Here is a 20,683-nt window from a genome sequence, read left to right on the forward strand (position 1 = left end):
CTGTTCACCGGTTCCCTACCTGGAATCTTAACATCGTTCTTAAGGCCCTAACGAAGGAACCCTTCGAGCCCCTTCGGACTGCTCCTCTTAGGCTGCTTAGGATGAAAGTTCTATTCCTCGTAGCCATCACATCGGCTCGTCGAGTGTCAGAATTGCGAGCCCTGTCTATTCGTCAGGGTCTATGCATCTTTCATAGGGATAAGGTGGTATTAAGACCAGACCCTACCTTCATCCCCAAGGTTAACTCTCCTTTTCATCGCGGTCAGGACATTTCCTTACCATCGTTCTGTCCTAAACCATCTTGTCCAAAGGAACGATCTTGGCACTCTCTCGACCTACGTAGAGCTTTGCGCATCTTCATTGATAGAACATCAGACCTGAGACGGACAGACTATTTGTTTATCAACATTTCCAACCCTAACAAGGGTCTCAGAATGTCTGCGGCATCCATTAGTTATGCCTTAAAGTCAACAATAGCTGAGGCATACAAAACCGCGGGGGTTCCTCTTCCACCGGGAATTACGGCTCATTCGCTTCGCAGCGCCTCTACAACGGCGGCGTTTGACAAGCAATCTCCTGTCGACGAAATTTGCCGCGCAGCCACGTGGTCAAGCGTGTCAACATTCGTCAAGCACTACAAGATTAGTACATGGTCATCTGCACAGGCGGCCTTTGGCCGCAGGGTCTTACAGCACGTAGTGGAGGAGAACGCATGACCCACCCTGATGGGAGCTCTTATAGGTCCCACAGTTCCAAGATGCCCGAGCCTCAGAGGAGAACGGAGCCTTGACTACTTACCGTGAGGGCTCCTTCTCTTCTGAGGCGGAGGGCATCTTGCCCACCCGGGCGAAGAGTCAAGACAACGTGCTATCAACCATGCCTTCAGAAAACAGCCACTTTCAGACCTAATTCCGGTCCCACTGCCTGTCTGTTTGTAATGTTATAAGGTTACGTTTTCGTTCCGTTATACCTCGTTTTGTTCCTGTCTAAGAGCTAGGCAAGCCTGTGACTGAGGTACAGAGGGTTACTGTCCCGATAGAGGGCAGCAGGAAGTTTTTTCTTTTGGTCCTGCCTCCTCAGATAGGGCGTGGACAATAACCCACAGTTCCAAGATGCCCTCCGCCTCAGAAGAGCCCTCACGGTAAGTAGTCAAGGCTCCGTTCCCCCCCTGCCACCCCCTTGCCTCTTAGCACCCCCCAAGTAATCCCACCGTCCCCTTTGGGAACCGCTGTTTTAAAGGGACATTTCTACTGCCTAGGCGTATGAGTGCTTTGTGATCTTAGTACCATTACTTGTAGAAGAGTGTCCTGGTTTTCCTACCCCATGAATCACTGTCCGTTTCCACACAAGTTATTTACCCCAGGTTTGATGCTGTAGAAAAGTGGGCTTTGTCCCCTGCTTCTCTATGACATTGTGGTGGATTCTTTGATCTTTCCCACACCTGCATTCCTATGAAGTTTTAGGAAAAATTACAGCAAAGCCTAGATGGCTGCTGTGCAGGTGGGACAGTTTGGATTTTCCTGGTCCTGCTCTCATGGCAGCTGTTTTCCCTGGTCCTGTGCCCACAGTGGACAGAATAGAGAAGAAAATTACCCAACCTCGAAAGAACATTGGGTACACAAAAAGTTGGGTGAAATTAAATCAGATTAAACAATGAGATATATTACAAAAGTGCACAGGTAAATATATATTAAAAACAAGGACACCAGTAGCCCTTATGGTAGCAAATACAGGGTTGATGATTTAAACCATATGCCAAATGTGTTTTGGCCCCCAGGCCTTCTTCAGTGGTCTATTTACAAGATATTATGCACACATACACATAAATTAAACAATTAGAACGATTGGAATCTTGTATCAGCCTGGGTATGTACTTTAAAATGTATTCCAAATTGACTTTGTGCCTATGAAATTAGATTGTTTCCAAAGTATGTTTAGACCTGTAAAAGCACACATCCGAGGAATATAGTCTTAATATTTCCTTCTGAAACGGGCTGACATTACATTCAAAATGTGCATATCAGTATCAGACAAACATTCACCACTGCTGGGGGGAGGTTGTTATAACAGGTAGCTGAATATCTCTTTTTTTGCAGGAAAAAATGTTTATTGTTATGCTATAATTTATACATAAACGTTATATTCTTACAACAAACGTTTCCCAAATTCTTTGCAATCATGACGCATCGTGTGTGTTAAGTGCTCTCAAGTCACTTCTGACTCATGGTGACCCTATGAATTAATGTCCTCCAAAAATGTCCTATCGTACCATTGCCTCTCTTGAAATTTGTCAATTTGATTAGGAGAAAGATTTCCTTACATGTCAGAATCCACTCATCAACTGTAGGACTTGAGTCTGATTTCCAATATTGTGCAAATACTAATCTAGCAGCTGTTAACAGACATGCAATTAAGGTCTGTTTATCTTTAGGAAAAACAGCCAAGCCAAACTCTAACAGAAGCTTGAGTGGAAAAACCCTTCATCTGCAGTTCTGCAAACTAGCTATTTGTAAAGGTGTTTTAAGACAAGACCGCTGCTTTCCTCTCTCCTCCTTGCACTTCTTGTGCATTCACAAAGCTATATCCCCCCCTTTTACTGCTTGCTATTTTTCCCAGTGTGGAAGGCATGCTGCAAAGCTGTTTCAGCTTCTTCGTCCAAGTTTAAAAAGCTAGTAAAGGCAATCAAGTGATGGTCTTTCTCTGAAGGTTCTCGAACTTGCATATCTCGGCTTTAGAGGTCAGAGAAAGAAAGTAGCCCTGAGTTTTGGATGTTCATTCTTTCTTGGAAAGAGTGCTACAAGAATGGATGAGGGATACTGCCATGTAATTGTCTGTGTCATTGCTATTTGTGGCAGGCAAGTAATGGATTGTATCTGTATAGTATCAGGTTGTTATGGTGGAAGACAGGGTTGGAAAAATCTAAGACATTTAAAATTGATGCTGGTATCTCAGAATTAGCCCTGACCTGGATGGCCCAGGCTAGCCTGATCTCGTCAGATCTCAGAAGCTAAGCAGGGTCAGCCCTGGTTAGTATTTGGATGGGAGACCACCAAGGAATACCAGGGTTGCTGTGCAGAGGAAGGCACTGGCAAACCACCTCTGTTAGTCTCTTGCCATGAAAACCCCAAAAAAGGGGTCGCCATAAGTCGACTGCGACTTGACGGCACTTTACATACACACACACATCTCAGAATTGGGATTCTTTGAAAATCTGGAACTATAACAGTCTTTGTCTTTAATGAAGTAAGCACATGTGTGAAGAGTAGAGATGGGAAGGCCTGGGGAAAAACCGGAAAAATTGGGGGGGAAACCCAGTCCCCCCACCTGTTTCCCCCCTTTTTTTCCAAAGGCATTTTTCCGGGGGGGGGGGGACGGAAAAAAACCTGTTTTTCCCCAATTTTTCCATTTTTTTTCCAGGCCTTCCCATCTCTGGTAAAGAGTCCATGTGAGGTACGACAGTACCTGATCTTCATAGACGCATCAGTTAATAACCTTTGCTAGATCTAAGAGCTGGCCATACAATGTGTTCAAATGGATAATGAACTTATTCTGACACCAAAGTGCTTAATTTGTATGCAAAACCTCTTTCCTGTAAACAAGCACAAAAGAGGCACCATTGGATTGCAGTAATCTCTACCTTTTTGAATGGTATATCGAATTCTAACTTCCAACTTCATCTTTGGGATGTGGTTTTCATTTATGCATAAAAAGATATATACACACAGAGCCAGAGAGAGAGAGAGCACACAGTTGTTGCTTAGTCTTTGAAGAATTTAATGTAGAGATGGATGCAAATGGAAAAAGGAATATTTTATATATATAAATATTGGAAAATTCCATCTTTCATGGACAGGCTTGCCTTTCTTTTTTCACATATGCAGAGTTTACTGAGATTCTAACAAGAGAGGTTTACACTTGATTCTTTGTGTCCGAGAGCCCTTTCCAAGATGTTGCTGAGAGGGTTACTATGGCATACAACAATTCTTTAGTGTAAGAAGCCATTATGGCCTGCACTGGAATTACCGGTTCCTCAAGCACAAAACACTAGTTAAATAGTGACATAGGTTACCAATAAATGGTTTGAATTCCTCACCGCTGAAAGTATTTAGAAATAAGTTAACAGTTTATATTTTTCAAGGAATGTTTAGGTATCATTAGTATTAAGTAAGATTTGAGGATTTCTTCTATCTGTGTTTTTTGTCCTGGATTAGGTTGGAGTTATCTGTTAGCAATTAGGAAGAGAAAGGTAAATAATTTTAAGTTTTAAGAGACATACAATATATGTAATATGAATACATTTGAAGATGTCAGGATTAACTACAGTTCTATGAACTGAACATGGTTAAAAATATTGTCGAAGGCTTTCACGGTCAGAGTTCATTGGTTCTTGTAGGTTATCCGGGCTGTGTAACCGTGGTCTTGGAATTTTCTTTCCTGACGTTTCGCCAGCAACTGTGGCAGGCATCTTCAGAGTAGTAACACTGAAGGACACTGTCCTTCAGTGTTACTACTCTGAAGATGCCTGCCACAGTTGCTGGCGAAACGTCAGGAAAGAAAATTCCAAGACCACGGTTACACAGCCCGGATAACCTACAAGAACCAATGAACATGGTTAGTTTTCTACTTCACTTAGGCTCAGAAATCCTAGTTTGTCTGCTGCCAGCGATTGCCAACTGCAAGGGCATTTCTGCAGCTCAGGGATGGTGCTACCAAACTAGCTGGGATTCTTGTGTTTTTATGTGACAGCCGACCAGAGTTACAACAAAGCAGGATTCCCAAACTGGGCTGTAACTCTCATTAAGAATCTCAGATTGTGCTCCCTCTGCTTATCTGTGTTAATGGGGAGGTCAGGATTCAGGCATGGTATGTAACTGATGTTCAATCAAGCTGTGATTTAGTGTGACACCTGAATGCAGTCTGTAAGTAACAGGCTCACTGTGAACGAATTTTGTGATTGTTTGTAGTAGATAGTGTCTAGAGTGATTGTATCGTGCTCCCTGATGTGTCACCTTATTCTAAAAGCTAGTTGTCACCAGCAAGGCTCATGTTCTGTGCCACCATGGCATTCTGACTGCTCAGGGAAAACTTTCAAAAGTAGATTGTAAACAAATCACTGCAGGTTATGTGGGGGAAATGAGAGGTCAGTTTGGAAGGGAAGCCCCTCGTGGGACCTGTGGCTAGGAAGAAAAGTGTGTTGCTCTCAGGGAACAGGTTTACAGAGCTTGAAGGCCAAAAGATAATTGTGCAGGGATGTATGTATATTGAACATAATGAATGTGTCAATCAGCCAGCCAAACTGTTTTGACTACTGGTCTGCTAGGATCATATTAAGACAAAACTAAATCATTTATATATGGAGTGTGGTCTTAATATAGTGTAATGCCTCCTGTCTTATGTTAACTAGCTAAAAGGAGTGATCAAGAGCTGAAGGATGAAGAGATGGAGCTGTTCACAAAATATTATCTGGAATGGAAAGGAGGAAGAAAAAGTACGACCCCCTATATGAACATACCACGATTCTATTATAGGGTAAGTGCTGTATTAATTAATTCCACAACTATTTCAGATTTTTTTAAAAAATCTTCCTCTTGTACAAGAGAGCAGTTTGTCCCATTCCACATTATGAAGAGAATGAACTGTGATCAAGCAGTCAGTGTCATTAAAACAAATTCTTACTTTGTGTGGAAGTGTAATGTGTGTGAACTCTAAGGAATACAAGAGTGAGCTGGTTCCTATCGGTACAAGATCCTTTTGACAAAAAGTAAAAGGAGGAAGCTGTCCCCTCCTTCTGCCCAGATCATGGTATTAAAAGAATTTTTTTTACTCTTTATGTAAAAGTATTGATTTAAAGCAATAGATAATTATTGCTGAATATCGTATATTTTTAACCAGGAGAGGCAATGCTTGATGGTTTTAGTTTTCCTTTTCCGGGAAAAGGAAGGGAAGAATTCTCTATTCCATGGCCAAGTGTGGCTATAAATTCTTCCAGCTAAGTCTTCATCATGTCAACCTGCCAAGTAGGGCTCTGGAGAGATGGCATCTACCTTTTCTAAATAAATAAAACAAGTTGCTCACACAGAAGAGCTTGCTGAAACTTCCGCTGTAAGCTTTGCCCATGTTTCATGATGTCACGGGGCAGTCTAGCACACACAGTGTTGCCTAGGCCAAGAAGCTCCTTAGCCTTTTTCTCAACATAGAGTCCTTGGATTGAAAATATCAGGATATCATTTATCTATTTACTTACGTTTATTTTTAATTACACATGATCATAGATTAGCAAAACACAACAAACAAACAAATCCCAAAAGTAACCATACACAATATCAAAAAGCGGATCTGGTTAGAAAGCATGACATGGATTAGAGGAAGATTTATTTCGGCTGTGAACAATGGTTTAGTTCACACAAACTGCATACAAGGAGTTAGATCCAGACTGAATTTTCCATTAGTGGAATGGAATTTTCCAGCCTCTCCCCTCCCACTATTTACCCTGAAATGCTCCTCTTGGGGGATGAGAGACCCTGAGGAATAGCTCAAGGGAAGTCTGCAGTGGGAAGAGGAAATTGGCAGAAATTTCCATTATTGGAAAATTGTCTAAGCGTCGTGTTCAAATTTTCCCTGAATTTCAAACTGCACATGTGAGATCACAAAAGTAAAGCAAATTATGTCACATAGAAAACTAATAGTACAATCCTATGCAGAGTTACTCCAGTCTAAATCTCTTGATTTCAGTGGATTTAGAGTAACTGCATAGGATTGCATTGCAAACGTCTGAAGAATTCTCTTTCTCCCGGCTGTATTTACTGTGGGGGATTTTGTGGGTGGAGGGGAGGATTCAAGTATGTACTGTAATCCCCTGTCTGAAATGGTAAGTTGAAAACATTGATGCCACCTCATTAATATGAACAACACTTCAGTGATTTGTCCAAGGCCACACAGCATCTCTCAGCTTCAGTTTCCATTTCCCTTAATTCACATCTGTAAAAGACAATAATTGTGGCATAACATCACAGAGCTGTGGTAAGAGTGAACACTATAAAGACTAATATAATTCTGTACCCCCTACAACTGAAACTGAATAAGATAAAATTTAAAAAGTATTCCAAGCAATAATTAATAGATTTATGTATTTCATTTATTTACTTTTATACCTCACCTTTCTCTCCCAAAGGGGACCCAAGGTGGTTTACATTGTTCCCTTCTCCTTAATTTTATCCTCATGACAACCCTGTGTAGGTTAGGCTGAAAGTATGTGACTGGCCCAAGGCCACCCAGCAAACTTCCATGGCAGAGTGGGGATTCAGATCTGGATCTTCCAGATCCTAGTCCGACACACTAACCACTACACTGCGCCGGCTAAGTTAACAGGAAACAGGATAAACTGTACTGTTTAGTAAATATGTGTATATATGAAGCTCCTGGTATGGATTCAGACAATTGGTCCATCTAGTCCGATACGTTGACTTGTAATGGCATTCCTGTATCCCAAGCTCCTGGGCCTTTCCTCGTTCTGCTCAGCAAGATCATGTGATTAACAACCTTCTGCATGCAAACTGTGTGTGCTAACAAATAAGCTGTGGTAGCTCTCTGGTTCCAAAGCTTTGGCTGTTTCGTGCTAAATTCCTACTTATATTTAAAATAATGTAGTGTTGCTGTTCAAGTGCCTATAGCACTTTTCCTCCTGCTGAGTACAGCTGCACATCCTCTTTGATGGGCTGGTACACTAGCAGTGTCTGTCCTGTGTGGGAGACTCTGGACTCGTTACATGTTATATTTTTGTAGTATTTCCCCCCATGGTTTCTCGTTTTTTGGAACAGCAAACATGAGTTGGTTATGTACAGGGATGGAAGTGTACCTCAGGGTGATTCAGTGATGGGGAGATACCTGCTGTACAAGGGGGTAAGCACCGAAGTTTGAGTTTGCCCTGTAGTTTGGGGATTTGTGAAAATATGTCAAGAACTTCCGTGTCATAAGCAGCTCTGTTGGGTTGCTGTCCTCTGCTCATCACATCCAGCATCTTTCATGATGGGCTCTTGTATTCTGTTGTCCCTCTTTATGGAAGTGATATTGCAGCGCATCTGTGTTGTGTCCTGCCCCTTTGCAGATACACACTCATGCTGTGGGTGCAAATCCCTCCTTGACACTGGACACAGTCTGCAGAGACAACTTTGCCTTTTTTCTCCAGGAACCATTCCCAACTGTCATGGAGGGAGAACAGCCAGGCAAATCCAAATCATCTGGCCGGGCCCCTCGTGGACCCACCTGGACCGATGAGGAGACCAGAGTCCTCTTGGGTCACTGGAACACTTTGCTGGTCCAGCGCCGAGTTCAAAACATGCCTACCAACAGTGATCTCTATGCTGTACTTGCCAAGAAGATGGCTGAGGAAGGATTCCTACGCACACGAATCCAGTGTAACAACCGCATCCGGGACCTTCGCAAAGCCTACCGAAAGGCAAAGGATGCTATGAGCAAGGCAGGGTCCATGCCAGTTCGCTGCCGTTTCTTTAGGGAGCTGGATGAGATCTGTGGAGGAGAAACAGAAATGGCCCCTTCCTCCATAAGTCAAACAATGATGCTCCAGTCCTCCACTACCATGGTTCAACCAGGACCATCCTGGGAACCTATCCCAGAAATTTCCTGGAAGGTGGAAGAGGACTCTGAGTCTGAGGCAGCCTTTGATGATGGGATCAGTGATACCACGCAGCCCCTGCAGGAAGTACTAAAGATTAAGGTGGAATCTGAACTTGAGGAAGCCACTGCTTTTCAGCTGCCATTGCAGCCGGTTTCCTCCTCGTCCTCCAGCATAGTGGCCATTGCACCTGCCTTGGAGGAGGATCCGCAGTCTGCTTTCCAGGAACCAGACACCTTCATGCCTTCCAGGCCAGCTGCTGCTCAGGCTCCACAGCCATCGTCTCCCACCTGTCGTTCGGAACAGATTTTGAACACAGGGATCCAGGACAAAGTTGCCACAGGTGAGTGTTCCTAGTAATTTCTTCCATAAATCTTGGGGGAGATAAGGGCTGCTTCTATTTCTTTTTGCTCTGACCATTTAACTTACTAATCCATGGGGATGGTGCTGGCCACCTTTGTCTCTTTAAATCCCGCCCCTCCCACCTGCCCAGTTCACACAGGGAAATTTGCTCATGTTGATCACATCCTTGAGCTTATGCCTTCTGGCAGTCCTGCAGTTTCACTGAGTTGAGCCCCTGCCTCTCTGGTTTTCAAACAAATTTCCAAAAGGGCATTTAATTGTGTATTGGAAAGGGGTTGCACAAAGTGACCCGAAGACGCTTCTTTCACTGTTTTCTGATTCAACTGATGCTGAAGTTATCCTGCCTTGTCATATACTTAGTAGAATACTGATACTACTATCAAGCTATTGCTATTCCTTTTGCCTAAACGTTTTCTTACCAGAGAGAGATCCCAGTTACCAAAACTGGCTGCACATATAAGATGAGAATCTGTAGGACGATGGCACTAATATACTTCTTTACTTGGCCTCTGTTTGCTGAGCATTGCTTTCCTAATAGAGCCTAATAGATCCATATCTAAACAGAGACATGGTAGCAACAAATTTCCTCACCCCGGCAAAGTTATTTTTGTACAATGATTAATACATTATTATAGTTACTACTTTTTACTAAGTATATTAACACTTTGTCGTTACTTTTCTTTTTTTGTGTGAAACAGGAAGACCAAGGCATGACTCCAAGACTGTGCGAAGGCCAGCAGTGGGCAGGAGGGCACAGCTGAGGGCTAGAAGACGCCGGGCAAGGGAGGAAACCATCAGTTGCCTGCTTGAGGAGATAAGGGTTGGGAGGGAGGCCATGGACACAACATTCCGTCTTTTCCTTGAACAGCAGCAGTCATTTCAGAACAGCCTCATCAGGGAGATGCGACTGGCAAGGCGAGAGCAACGACGGGCAGCTGAAGCCGAGCTCAGGGCCCGCCAGGAGGAGTGGCAGCAGCAGAGGACTCAGCATGTCCTGGATGCTAACAGAACTGACGCTGAGATTGTTCGCTTCCGCCAGGAGCTCAGTCTACTTAGACACACACTTGTGGAGTTCTTTTCAGCAACAAGGTCTTTCCCTCCAGCTTCCCAAGTGAGGACACCCTCTCCTGCACCTGCCCAGAGGGAAAGTTTTGGCCTTTCTGGATTACACCGGGAACGCTCAACCCCTTTAGTGTCCCAGGAGCAGGCACCTCTTCCAGACCCACGTGTACTTGGGGCATCTTCAAGGGGAAGGAGAGGAAGGCCAAGGAGGCGTGGTGGTTGTACCCGGAAGCAGTTCCACAAAGAGTAATCATGATGTGGTTGAGCTGGTGCTTTTGGTGGGCTTTCTGTGGAATTGGTGCTAGACAACTTTTTTCTACCTCTTTTATTTCTGCACTGATTGTCAACTTCTTTGTTTTTCAATACTTAAAAAAATAAACCAACTTTTAAAATACTTCTTAAAATGTACTTGAATACAGTAAGTGTTATGCATCACTGTTCATTTCAATGTCCTTTTGAAGTAAAGTACATTTTCACTGTATGATTCTCCAATAATTCTGTGATTTGTTTCTTTCCCTCCTAATAAATTTTGTCATATATACAGGGTAATTCTATATGTGTATTTAATAGTTAGATCTTTCAGAAGCAAATGGAATGAGAAATTGGGTTTACAGTTGGACTTATCATTAACACTGCAATTCTAAAGAAAGTTACTCCAGTTTAAGCCCATTCATTTCAGTGGGCTTAGACTGGAGTAACTCTCTTTAGGATTGCACTGTTAGTTGGGAAGATTAGCAGTCTCACTTCAGTTCAGGATATTTAGCAGTTCACAAACGTATTTGCTTGCTGTTTGAAGTGTGCAGTAGAATGAACATGTTTTTCTTGGCCATTGAACTTCCAAAAGAAGGGTTCTTCTCAAAATTCTTTAGGCTTTTATGGTTTGAACCCAATGGGCGTAAACAGAAGACACTTATGTGAACTCATTAGAACTTTTCTGCCCCTTCATTCCCCCCCTCCATCTGCTCAATGGAGTTTCCCTTGTGGCATGTGATGGTAGTGTGAAGAGATGCTGCTGGAAGAGAAATTAGCAATGGCCCTTGCATGTACATGAGAGTGCTGTCTACTTGTACTTTGGGATCCATGTGTCCAAGCTATGAACTGAATACAGGAATGTAACAGTGCTGCTAAACTTTTAAAAGGCAACCTTCTACATGTCTGTTTTTTAATAAAGAGTATACTAGAAGGGATGAAAATCAGCGAGTGGTCTGTATTTAGGTACTGGAAGTATCATGGGTTGGCAGGCATAAGATCAAATTAGGTTCAAAAATTACCTCGCTCACACATACAAGTATTTCACATACTGAAGCAATTTCTCTTGTGATTGCAGATGCCTTGAACATGTTTTAACTTTTGAATTCTTGTTTGAGTTACCACTTACAAAAATCTTAAGTGTTTGTTGTCTCCTCCAGGTGTTCCCCAAATCAACATACATGTGAAGGACCTGCAATGTGAGAAGGTGTCTCCTTGCTAGAACATGTATATTTTGGGTATTTCAAACCTTGAGATCTAGGTTGTGTATACCAAGTTCCAGATTCAGACCAACATTCAAAAGAACTAGGGGAAATTATTTTTATTTAATAAACAGAAAAAAAGACCAAATTAAGTTAAGTAATTTGCAGAGCAAAAGGGGATTTCCCCCCCCTTTTTTTCTTTCCTTATATTTTTTGCTGTCAAGGCATAGCTGACATGGTGACTCCATAGGGTTTTCAAGGCAAGAGAAGTTTGGAGGTAGTTTGCCATTGCCTGCCTTTTCATCATGACCCTGGTATTCCTTGGAGGTATCCCATCCAAATACAAGCCAGGGTCGGGGCTGAGAGTGTGTGACTGGCCCAGCGTCACCCAGCAAGCTTCCATGATACAAGTGGGGAATTGAACCTGGGTTTCCCAGGTCCTAGTCTGACACGTTAACCACTACACCATGCTGGCTTTCAAAAGTGGGGGGGGGGGGCTACAGAAAAGAAAATGCACAGTGATAGATCCAGCACAAAACTTTCTCCTGTAAAAACTGCCTACCTTCTTGAGGAATAAAAGTAAAAAGGGGGGAAACAAGACATATGGGCCTATTCCTGAATAGAAGGAGGGTTCTTCTCAGCAGCGACAAAGCAGCATCAGGGGCGAAACTGACCAGCCAGGGGAAGGAGATGCGGAGACAGGTCCATAGAACAGAGAAGCGAGAAGCCAACTGAGAGGCTGGGGTAATAGGATGTGTTCCAAACTGGCTACAAAAGTGGGACTCTTTATATCATTTTGCTGAGACTAAGGAAGGGACAGGGTGTTGGAATCAGAATGTGGAAATCCTTTGTTTGTATTGTGGAAGGGAGTTTTTCCTTTGTGTCTTGAGAGTAATGTTCCTTGGGGAAATTTGGAAGTTAAATAGGTAAGTATCTATGACTGGGAGCTTATCATGATTGGGGAAGGGTAGAAATCTTTCTATCCAGTCATTGAGATAGCTGGGAAGTTGCTGGAATTGGCCTGTTGCATATTGTTTTGGAGATCTGAGTCCTTTGTTAGGATCACATTATCTGGGAAAAGGCTCTGAGGTCCTTGGGGGAAATGGCCCTTAATTAAATCCCTCTTAGGGTGGTATTTCATTGATGTTTCAAGGTCCCTTGCTTGATAGAGGAGCTGCCCTGCCTTCCACCTTAGCGTGACACTGCCTCTTGATATCGGGTTAATTCAGACTCCTATCAATCTTAGGCCCACACTGGTGTATGTGTCTACAGGGGGGAAAAGGGGGGGACAAGCCATGGCAAAAAATGGGAGTCCCCAGGAGACGAGGGCCTCGGGGATATCAATTTGGCAACCCTCTCGTCTGTAAAGGTAACCTACAGAAGAGTAGGGATGCATTTAGACGTCACAGTAAACCAAGGTTAATATTAACATCCAAAGGCAGACTTTTCAACACACAGTAATTTGTTTGGTGCTAAACTGGGGTTCTGAAGCAAACTTTGTACTTTAATTTTAACTAGTTTTATACTAACTGTAGGTTTTCATTATGCCTGCATTGAGAAATTCCAGTTTATTCAGAGATAAAAAGTCTTCTGCACTGAACAGAAAAATTGAGCTGCTCTAGACAAATTGGCTACAGATGGCTTTTTCTAAGGACACCTTTTTTTGTCCCCTGCCTACTAACGAGGACTCACCAATCAGGACTGTCTGGAAGCAGCCTCTCAGGAGAGGAAAGTTAAAAGCAGTGGGCCGTCCTGTGTTTATAATCCCATACTTGTGTTCAGTTTGCTATATACACAATAGAATTTGTGGCATAGAAAGCACTGTGCCACACCTTTCTCTCCCTGAAGTGAGTTCCTTCTTAGTTTCCCAAGAAAAAGGTAGTGACTAACTTGACATACATATATTTCAAGCTAAGCTTTTAATTTTATTTTTGAGAGAAACATGATTAGAATATTGTGAAATGGCAAGAGAGGAGAACAGGAAATTAAAGCTGGAAAATAATCTGTTTTCCCCAGGGGGAGAAGATTTAGGAAATGCAGCAGACAGGAAGATGACTGGCTTTGCCAAATTTCTCCAAAGTTGCTTGACTTGCTGTAGGCTTTTCCTACCCCTTTGTTGAGACAATAGCATGTGAGCTGTGTATGTAGTAATGCTTTGCCAGCATTTGGGTAATGCAAGGGAGTTTGAGGCAGCATCCAGGGATTAGGCTTTGAAGCAGAAAAGGCTGCAAACAGCAGACAGGTTTACAAACCAACTTTAGTCTGTTATGAACATCTGCTTGATTAACTGAGGTTTGTACAACAAACTGATTTAAACAAAGTTTATCATGAAGTCTGAAAAGAAGCTGCAGAAATTTGTGTATATTAGGCTGCCCGCACTTGTAACTGCTGTGTATGTGTGGACTACCTCTCCATGTATGTTGGATGTCGGCTGCCATCTGTCATACTGCTGTTCATCAGCAGTAAATGGAAATAGGATGTCAAGAAGCTTGTATCATATTTGAATCCTCAGTACTGACCTCTGCAAGTGGCGATGGGGCTATCTTGGAGAAATTGAATTTCCTTGTCCATTCTCAATGATGTAGCAATGGCCAGCAAGAGCCAAAGAACCAAACTTACAAGGAAGTTACCAGAGTGCAAGAACCCCCGTGGCAGAAATGTAACATGAAACAAATATGGGTCCATACCTGCATCCTGAGCTCTTCAAATGGATTTGCAAGGAATTAATTGCATTTAACAAGCTCACTTCAGTGGGTAGTTGGGGGGGATCTTGATTTTTGTAGCCAAGTTTCAATGTTAGATGTTTAAAATTTGCCTGAGCATATATTAATTTATAAAGGCAACCCGAGAGTGAAGAGTTTTGCCTTGTACACACCTATGGATTCCAATATAAGTAAAAGAGCACATGAAAAAATAGTTGGGACAGGTTACACACTTCAGTCTCGTATTCTTCATTTGTTTGTCCTTGCATAATGATGCTAAGTAGTCTGACTTCTTTGTGGCTGTGGACCATTTTTGTATGTATTTGTATGGTATCTGTTCAATCACCACTGTTACTGCAAATAACTCTTATCTTTTTTAGCTCCCAGCTGAAGATGAAATTTTATTGCAGAAATTAAGAGAAGAATCCAGAGCAGTGTTTTTGCAGAGAAAAAGTAGAGAGCTGTTAGATAACGAAGAACTGCAGGTAAGAAAACGTTAAAATGTGTTGCTTGATTGTAAACATTTGTAATTTTAGAGCATATAATTGGTTATATGATCTTTCCCTAATGAGTTTTAATCCCCTTTAAGAATTTGTGGTTTCTGCTGGATAAACATCAGACACGACCAATGATGGGGGATGAAGCAATGATCAACTATGAAAGCTTCTTGAAAGTTGGTGAGAAAGCTGGATCCAAGTGCAAGTAAGGATTCTGTTTTTTAACATGCTTAATCTAGTCTACTTCATCTACAGTTTTTAGTTAACTAGGCAAACAATTAAATTGCAGGTTGTTGAGTTTTGTTATGTTTATATTTTATTGAATTTCTAGATAGCTCCATAGCAGAGTTTTTAGAGAAGAGTTCAACAGTGGTTTAGTTAAAACTGTGGTAAAATTGAACTACAAAGTTTTAATTTTAGAATAAACCCATAGCAGCAAGATTTCTGCTGACTGTAGTGAAGTAGAGATGTTGAATCAAATATGGAAATTCCTTCCCATATACGCCAGGAGGATGCCCTTCCCTCTGCCCTTCAGATCGCTCAAAAGAGTTATTATGTAGTAATTTTTCATCCCATCCTTCCTCCAAGGAGCCGAGAGCAGGGTATATTTTTCTCCCCTCCTCCAAGCTCACATTCAGTAGGGTGTCCTTATCTGCTAGGGTCACAGATGGGTTTGGTCAATTGCTTCCACACAGTGAGGATTCTCTGTGTTGTTTTCATTTCTGTTGCTAGTGCAAAGGCATGTGTGTTGTCAACAGAGCTTCCATACTTGGAAGTGTGTTGCACACTTCCCTTGTCTTTAAAAAAAATATCTTCCATGTGTGCTCTTTAGTGCCTCTGCATTGGCTCCCAGGGGCATGATCGTCACAGCTGCTGTAGTGGCCCTCTAACCCCCTTTTTTGTTATCACACATGTGCTATAATGGTTCTTTACATTTCGAAATAGGTAAGTGGCAAACGATCGTTCTAGTGCTTTAGCACAAGATCAACATACAAGTACTATCCCTCCAGCTGTTTTGCTGCTTCCCCTTCCTGTTCTAGAAAACTGGGACAAAAACTACCCACACTTTCTACTTCTACCTCTGCAATAAAAAGTGCTGAAGACTTTATTTTTTAGAACGAAACCTAAAATTCAGAGGGACCAAAATTTGTAATGGAAATAAATAAGCAATGATAAATTGTTAAAAGGCGATAGTAATTACTGTCCTGACTTCATTTTGCTTCTGCTGCTCTTTCAAACTTGGACTGAGATGAAATAATTATGGACTAATATTATGCGGGTGTGTGTTAAGTGCCGTCAAGTTGCTTCTGACTTATGGCGATCCTATGAATTAATGACCTCCAAAACGTCCTGTCATTAACAGACTTGCTCAGATCTTGAGGACTGTGACTTCCTGTATTGAGTCAAATAGAACTGTTTAACCAGGATGTGCCTCTGAGACAAACCTTTGATGATTAACATTAACTCAAGACCAAATGGATGTTATGCAGAAGGTCCATGATCAAAGGCTTTAAAAGCCACTGCTGAAAGGGTGGGACAAATTAGATCAGGGCTGTGGTTCTAGGGGAGAGGGAATTAACCACTTTCTCTAGACTATTTCCCCCCAAAGAAATTGCTTCTCCTCTCTCTTATCACCACAGCCCCTGTCTAATAGGGTTACCGCACTTGTATTCCCAGCGATGTATTAAGAGTTTGAAAATGTTATAAAAATTACTGTTCGCACTTTCTGTGTATTCCCACCGATGCATTAAGAGTTTGAAAACGTTATAAAAAATACTGTTCGCACTTTGTTTGGCCCCTTTAGCTGTGAAGACGTCTTCCAACCATTTATAAGCCGTTGTATCCAAAAACCCTTTTAAAGCGATGTTTTTTACAACATTTTCAAACTCTTAATACATCGCTGGGAATACAAAGTGCTGTAACCCCCTAAATCTGCTTGTTTCCTTTTGGCAGCTTTTCAGTTTCACAGAAAACAATGGGACCGTTCATCTGCTAGCTGACAGCCCATTCCTGAGGTCAGGGGCTGAATGGTCTTAGGAGGTGGTGTGACCCCTACACCAACCCCCATACCACTTGTGCCATCTAAACTGGCATGGACACACTGGTCCTTCTGGATTGTGGCAGTAGCACGGCCCTTGGACGCCAGCTTGGCTTCCCACTGGCATCCTCCTGGCGCAAGTCCTCGCGCTGGCATCACAGGAGACGTTCCTGGCGTGTTTGGGGGGCGGAGCTGCCATTAGGCAGCCTCCTAACCACTTTCAGCCCGGGAACGCCCCCTTGAGCAATGGCAGTGCTGCACCACCTTTTTGTTGGTGCAGCATCGCTGTTTTCAATGGGTCTATTTTCCCCTTTTCCTAATTTTTAATTAAAAATAGCCTTTTTTCCCCTTCGCTGCGTCGAAACCTCTTTGGAGGCACTGCGGCGCCGCCATGGCCACACTGTCCCTGGCCGCTGCAGCTCTCAGGAATGGGCTGTAAGAAAGCGTTTGTCCTCAGACAGGGAAATCTTATCAGAAAGTCTCTATTAGACTGTTATATGTGTCGAATTTATTAGACTTGTCATGTCGCTTTGTTACATATACACTAAAAGTCTAAGAGTGGTGATGAGTAGTTCCTCATCCCTACTGCATTCCACACTTTTCTGGAATACTCCTACTCTATCAGGTCACAAAACAAACACAAAAGAATTCAAACCTATTCCTCACATTGCCACAAAACAATTACCAGAAGAATTTTAAATTATTAAATTGACTACAGCTTTGGTAGAATTATATTTGATCTGCGGGACTTCATTATTGTTACTTTTATGTTTCACAGGCAGTTCTTTACAGCTAAAGTCTATGCTAAATTACTTCACAATGATCCTTACGGAAGGATATCTATCATGCAGTTTTTCAATTATGTGATGAGAAAAGGTGGGTTTGTTTCAAATTCTGTGATAATATGTTTATAGTAGTTCTGGAACGTGCATAGTAAGAAGATAAACAGTTTACCTTGATGAACTGTGGAATATGGAATCTAACAAGAATAAGTATCTTGGATTTCATTTTTCTAAAGTGCAATCTTTTTACCACCATGGGTGAAGGGAAAAGATTTGCCGGAAGTTTGTTTTTGAGAGTTTAGAAAGGAGAAGAAAGTCTATCAAAAAGATCAGAAGAGAAAAACCAAAATTTAACGGAATATGTTTTATAATTATGTAAGAAAAAAAATATTTCTTTTGGAAGTAGCAAAAGTTACAATTTGTGCAGAGGCTTTTGGTGCAGGGTGTCACTTTGCACAAAAGGTTTGCAGGTCAGCAGTAACAGTGAGCGTCTTGCACACTGCTGCTGACCTGACCTGTGCATTTGCCACACTCGCCCAGTAATTTGTGCCGTGCAAGCCAAAAGCGATGCAAGAAACGCCTCCGGCTTCCAAGGCACTGTGAGAAGATCTGCTGCAAAGTGACAGCATTGCCCTCCCCTTCAGATCTTTCAACTCATACAGAAAGAGGTGGGGTGGCACAGAGTTATCTGGTAGCCTGGTTGCTATCCAAGAGCTGCCACTTGGTATCCCAAATGCCCCAAAACAGCATTACTTTAATGTACGGCAGAGTTAACAGCCACTTCACATCTTACTATCCCCTCAAAAAATGCTTGTCAGGTAGGCTACTGTGAAACTACTAGGGACTGCCCACATTTCCACTCATCGTTTCATCCACTACCCTATATCAGCTCACTTTGCTTCCTGCTGGTAAATCACCACAAGATGCTAAATTACACTGAAACTATATTATTTCCTCCTGCAAGTATTTGCTGGTTCCATCCCATGGATCTGTAATTGGAAAGAGTTAGTTTTTCTACTAAAAATGGGTCATGAAATGAAATGTTTGAAATCTTATTCTGTCGCCTTTCGCTCAAATAGACACTTGGCTTTCTGATGACATGTTGGTTTGAAATTCATTTGCTTAGTATAAAAGCAGACTGTTAAGGGCAGTGCATGTTCTCAGTAAAAAATAGCTGCCAATTTTATCCAGTAAGTGCAGCTATCTGCATTTTGCTCCTGCAGTTGGATTGGCAACTTGTTCGCATACTGGCTTCCCTTGCTCCCTCCCTCCACTTACTGCACCTCTTTTTTCCGATTAGAGCCCAAATTAGTATAAGTAACGCTGTTCCCATTTCTTTTAATTGTTTAGGAAGTAATTTTGCATGATGTGTGTAATGTAACTATTTTATTTACCTTGCTGTGGATCTGCAGAATTTGACTTTATGAGAATTGAATTCAGCATATTAGGAAATTTTATTACCTCAAAACAGATTCCATCATAATATTTCTGTTTTGGTTTCGCAGTATGGCTATACCAGACAAGAATAGGCCTCAGTTTATATGATGTGGCTGGACAAGGTTATCTCAGAGAATCAGTAAGTGATGTATGCTCAGCACGGAATGTATTTCTCTAGTATAATCATGTTATCCAAGCATTTGCTTTTGGGTCTCTTAGTCTGAAAGAAGCAGGTAAAGTGGACATATATTGTTTATAGTTAGTAAGGAGATTGGCCAAGGAAACTTCGGGTAAGTAGTATTGTGCTGAAGCTAGATAGAGCTATCTAGATAGATAGGGATAATGCAGTGTTAGAAGTATCTGTCTAACTGGTATTTTTGTTCATGCAGCATTCCTTGTAGAATGTTTTACTAGGATAAGTACCTGATAAATTCCAGAGAAAGAACAGCTGCAAGGAATGTCCAGGACTATCTTGTTGATTCCTCTGTACTGAGCTGGATGACTCTATTTGACAAAACTTCAACACCTGTATCTTAAGTTATATTGTGCTTGTAGTAGAGAGGCCTCTCACAAAATCAGATGTGTCAGGAAGGATGTTATACATAGGGTGAGCAGATAGCGGTATCATTTGGAGTGTCCATTAACCCTTCTTTCTTGCATCCTCTATCTCATCTCTCTTGAGAAAGATAGATAAGAGACACTGAGATGTAAATGTATTAATTTCTAAATAAATGTGTGTGTGTGTATGAAAGAGAGAGCAGCAAGGCACGCACAGGCAAGGAAAGGTTGTTTGAGTTGCAATGTCTGCACTTGCACAGGCATCACTTCTCCATGAGGGGGGAGGGCTAAACTACTCAGGGTTTTTTAAGCTTTGGTATTTTCCTATAAACCTGGGGATTCCTCTAAATTTGTAGAAACATGTTTCCTTTCTGTAGCTGGACCCATGGCATGACTTCTTTGACTCACAGTGTGAGCCACAGTTCAGAATTAGATGTTTGATAAATTAACCCAAAGGGTTAAAAAATCAGCTTAATGAGGAATGAACATGTTCCAGGATGTGGTATGGAATGTTAAGCAATTAGTTAAAAGGTGACAAAGAGGGAGATGAAAAAACTGACCTGCTCAAGCATGCAACAGTTTATAGAATCCTACATGAGAAGATCTGGTTGTGGGGAGAGAATTTCTAAATCGTCTCTCTCTCCTGCCCCCACAGTTTCTTGTAGATCTTCAACTTGTGACTTGTCCAAGTTAGTTACCTTCAAAGCAGAATGTCTATCAGTAGGGCAACAGAACAAGATCAGAGTCTCTGCATACTTGGCAGACTGCTTGGATGAGCAGAAAAATATTAGTTTGTACATTTTTATAATGTCCGAAAGCAACCTGATGAGATCAAAGAATGTTCTAGCAGGCATAGAATGTTTGGAAGATTTAATATGAGTTAAAGAGGAAAGGGAAGGGAATTTTATAAAAAGAAAGAAAGATAAAGAAACTGGCCTGCTCAAGCCCTTATGAAATTATTGTAACTTGGAAGGAAAAGTATTGGATCAGGAGAAATTTCACACACTCCACACACACACACACACACACACACACACACACACACACACACACAATGTATTCCTTGCAGGCCATTAACTTGTTCATTTAAAAACTGTCATAATTCTACATTCACAGAAATTCTATCAGTCAGTGGCTTAAATCCAGCCCAATTTTAGTTAG

General features: G+C 41.9%; 1 protein-coding gene across 3 annotated transcripts in view; it reads left to right on the forward strand.

The window, feature by feature from the left end:
• Positions 1–20,683, forward strand: part of PPP2R3C (protein phosphatase 2 regulatory subunit B''gamma) — a 39,318-nt gene that overhangs the window by 7,465 nt on the left and 11,170 nt on the right. For 2 of the 3 annotated variants that reach the window (XM_056851498.1, XM_056851499.1), the window contains exons 2-4: positions 5,405–5,529; positions 8,186–8,975; positions 9,694–10,393. In XM_056851498.1, coding sequence (XP_056707476.1) covers positions 5,405–5,529; positions 8,186–8,975; positions 9,694–10,307 — 1,529 coding nt within the window. In that variant the 3' untranslated portion in view covers positions 10,308–10,393. Of the gene's footprint in view, positions 1–5,404; positions 5,530–8,185; positions 8,976–9,693; positions 10,394–14,590; positions 14,696–14,799; positions 14,913–17,523; positions 17,622–19,032; positions 19,104–20,683 lie in introns of those variants that run through there. The other variant, XM_056851500.1, reaches the window with a different exon arrangement.

Source organism: Euleptes europaea, chromosome 6, assembly GCF_029931775.1.
Source record: "Euleptes europaea isolate rEulEur1 chromosome 6, rEulEur1.hap1, whole genome shotgun sequence".
Taxonomy (NCBI): Eukaryota; Metazoa; Chordata; class Lepidosauria; order Squamata; family Sphaerodactylidae; genus Euleptes; species Euleptes europaea.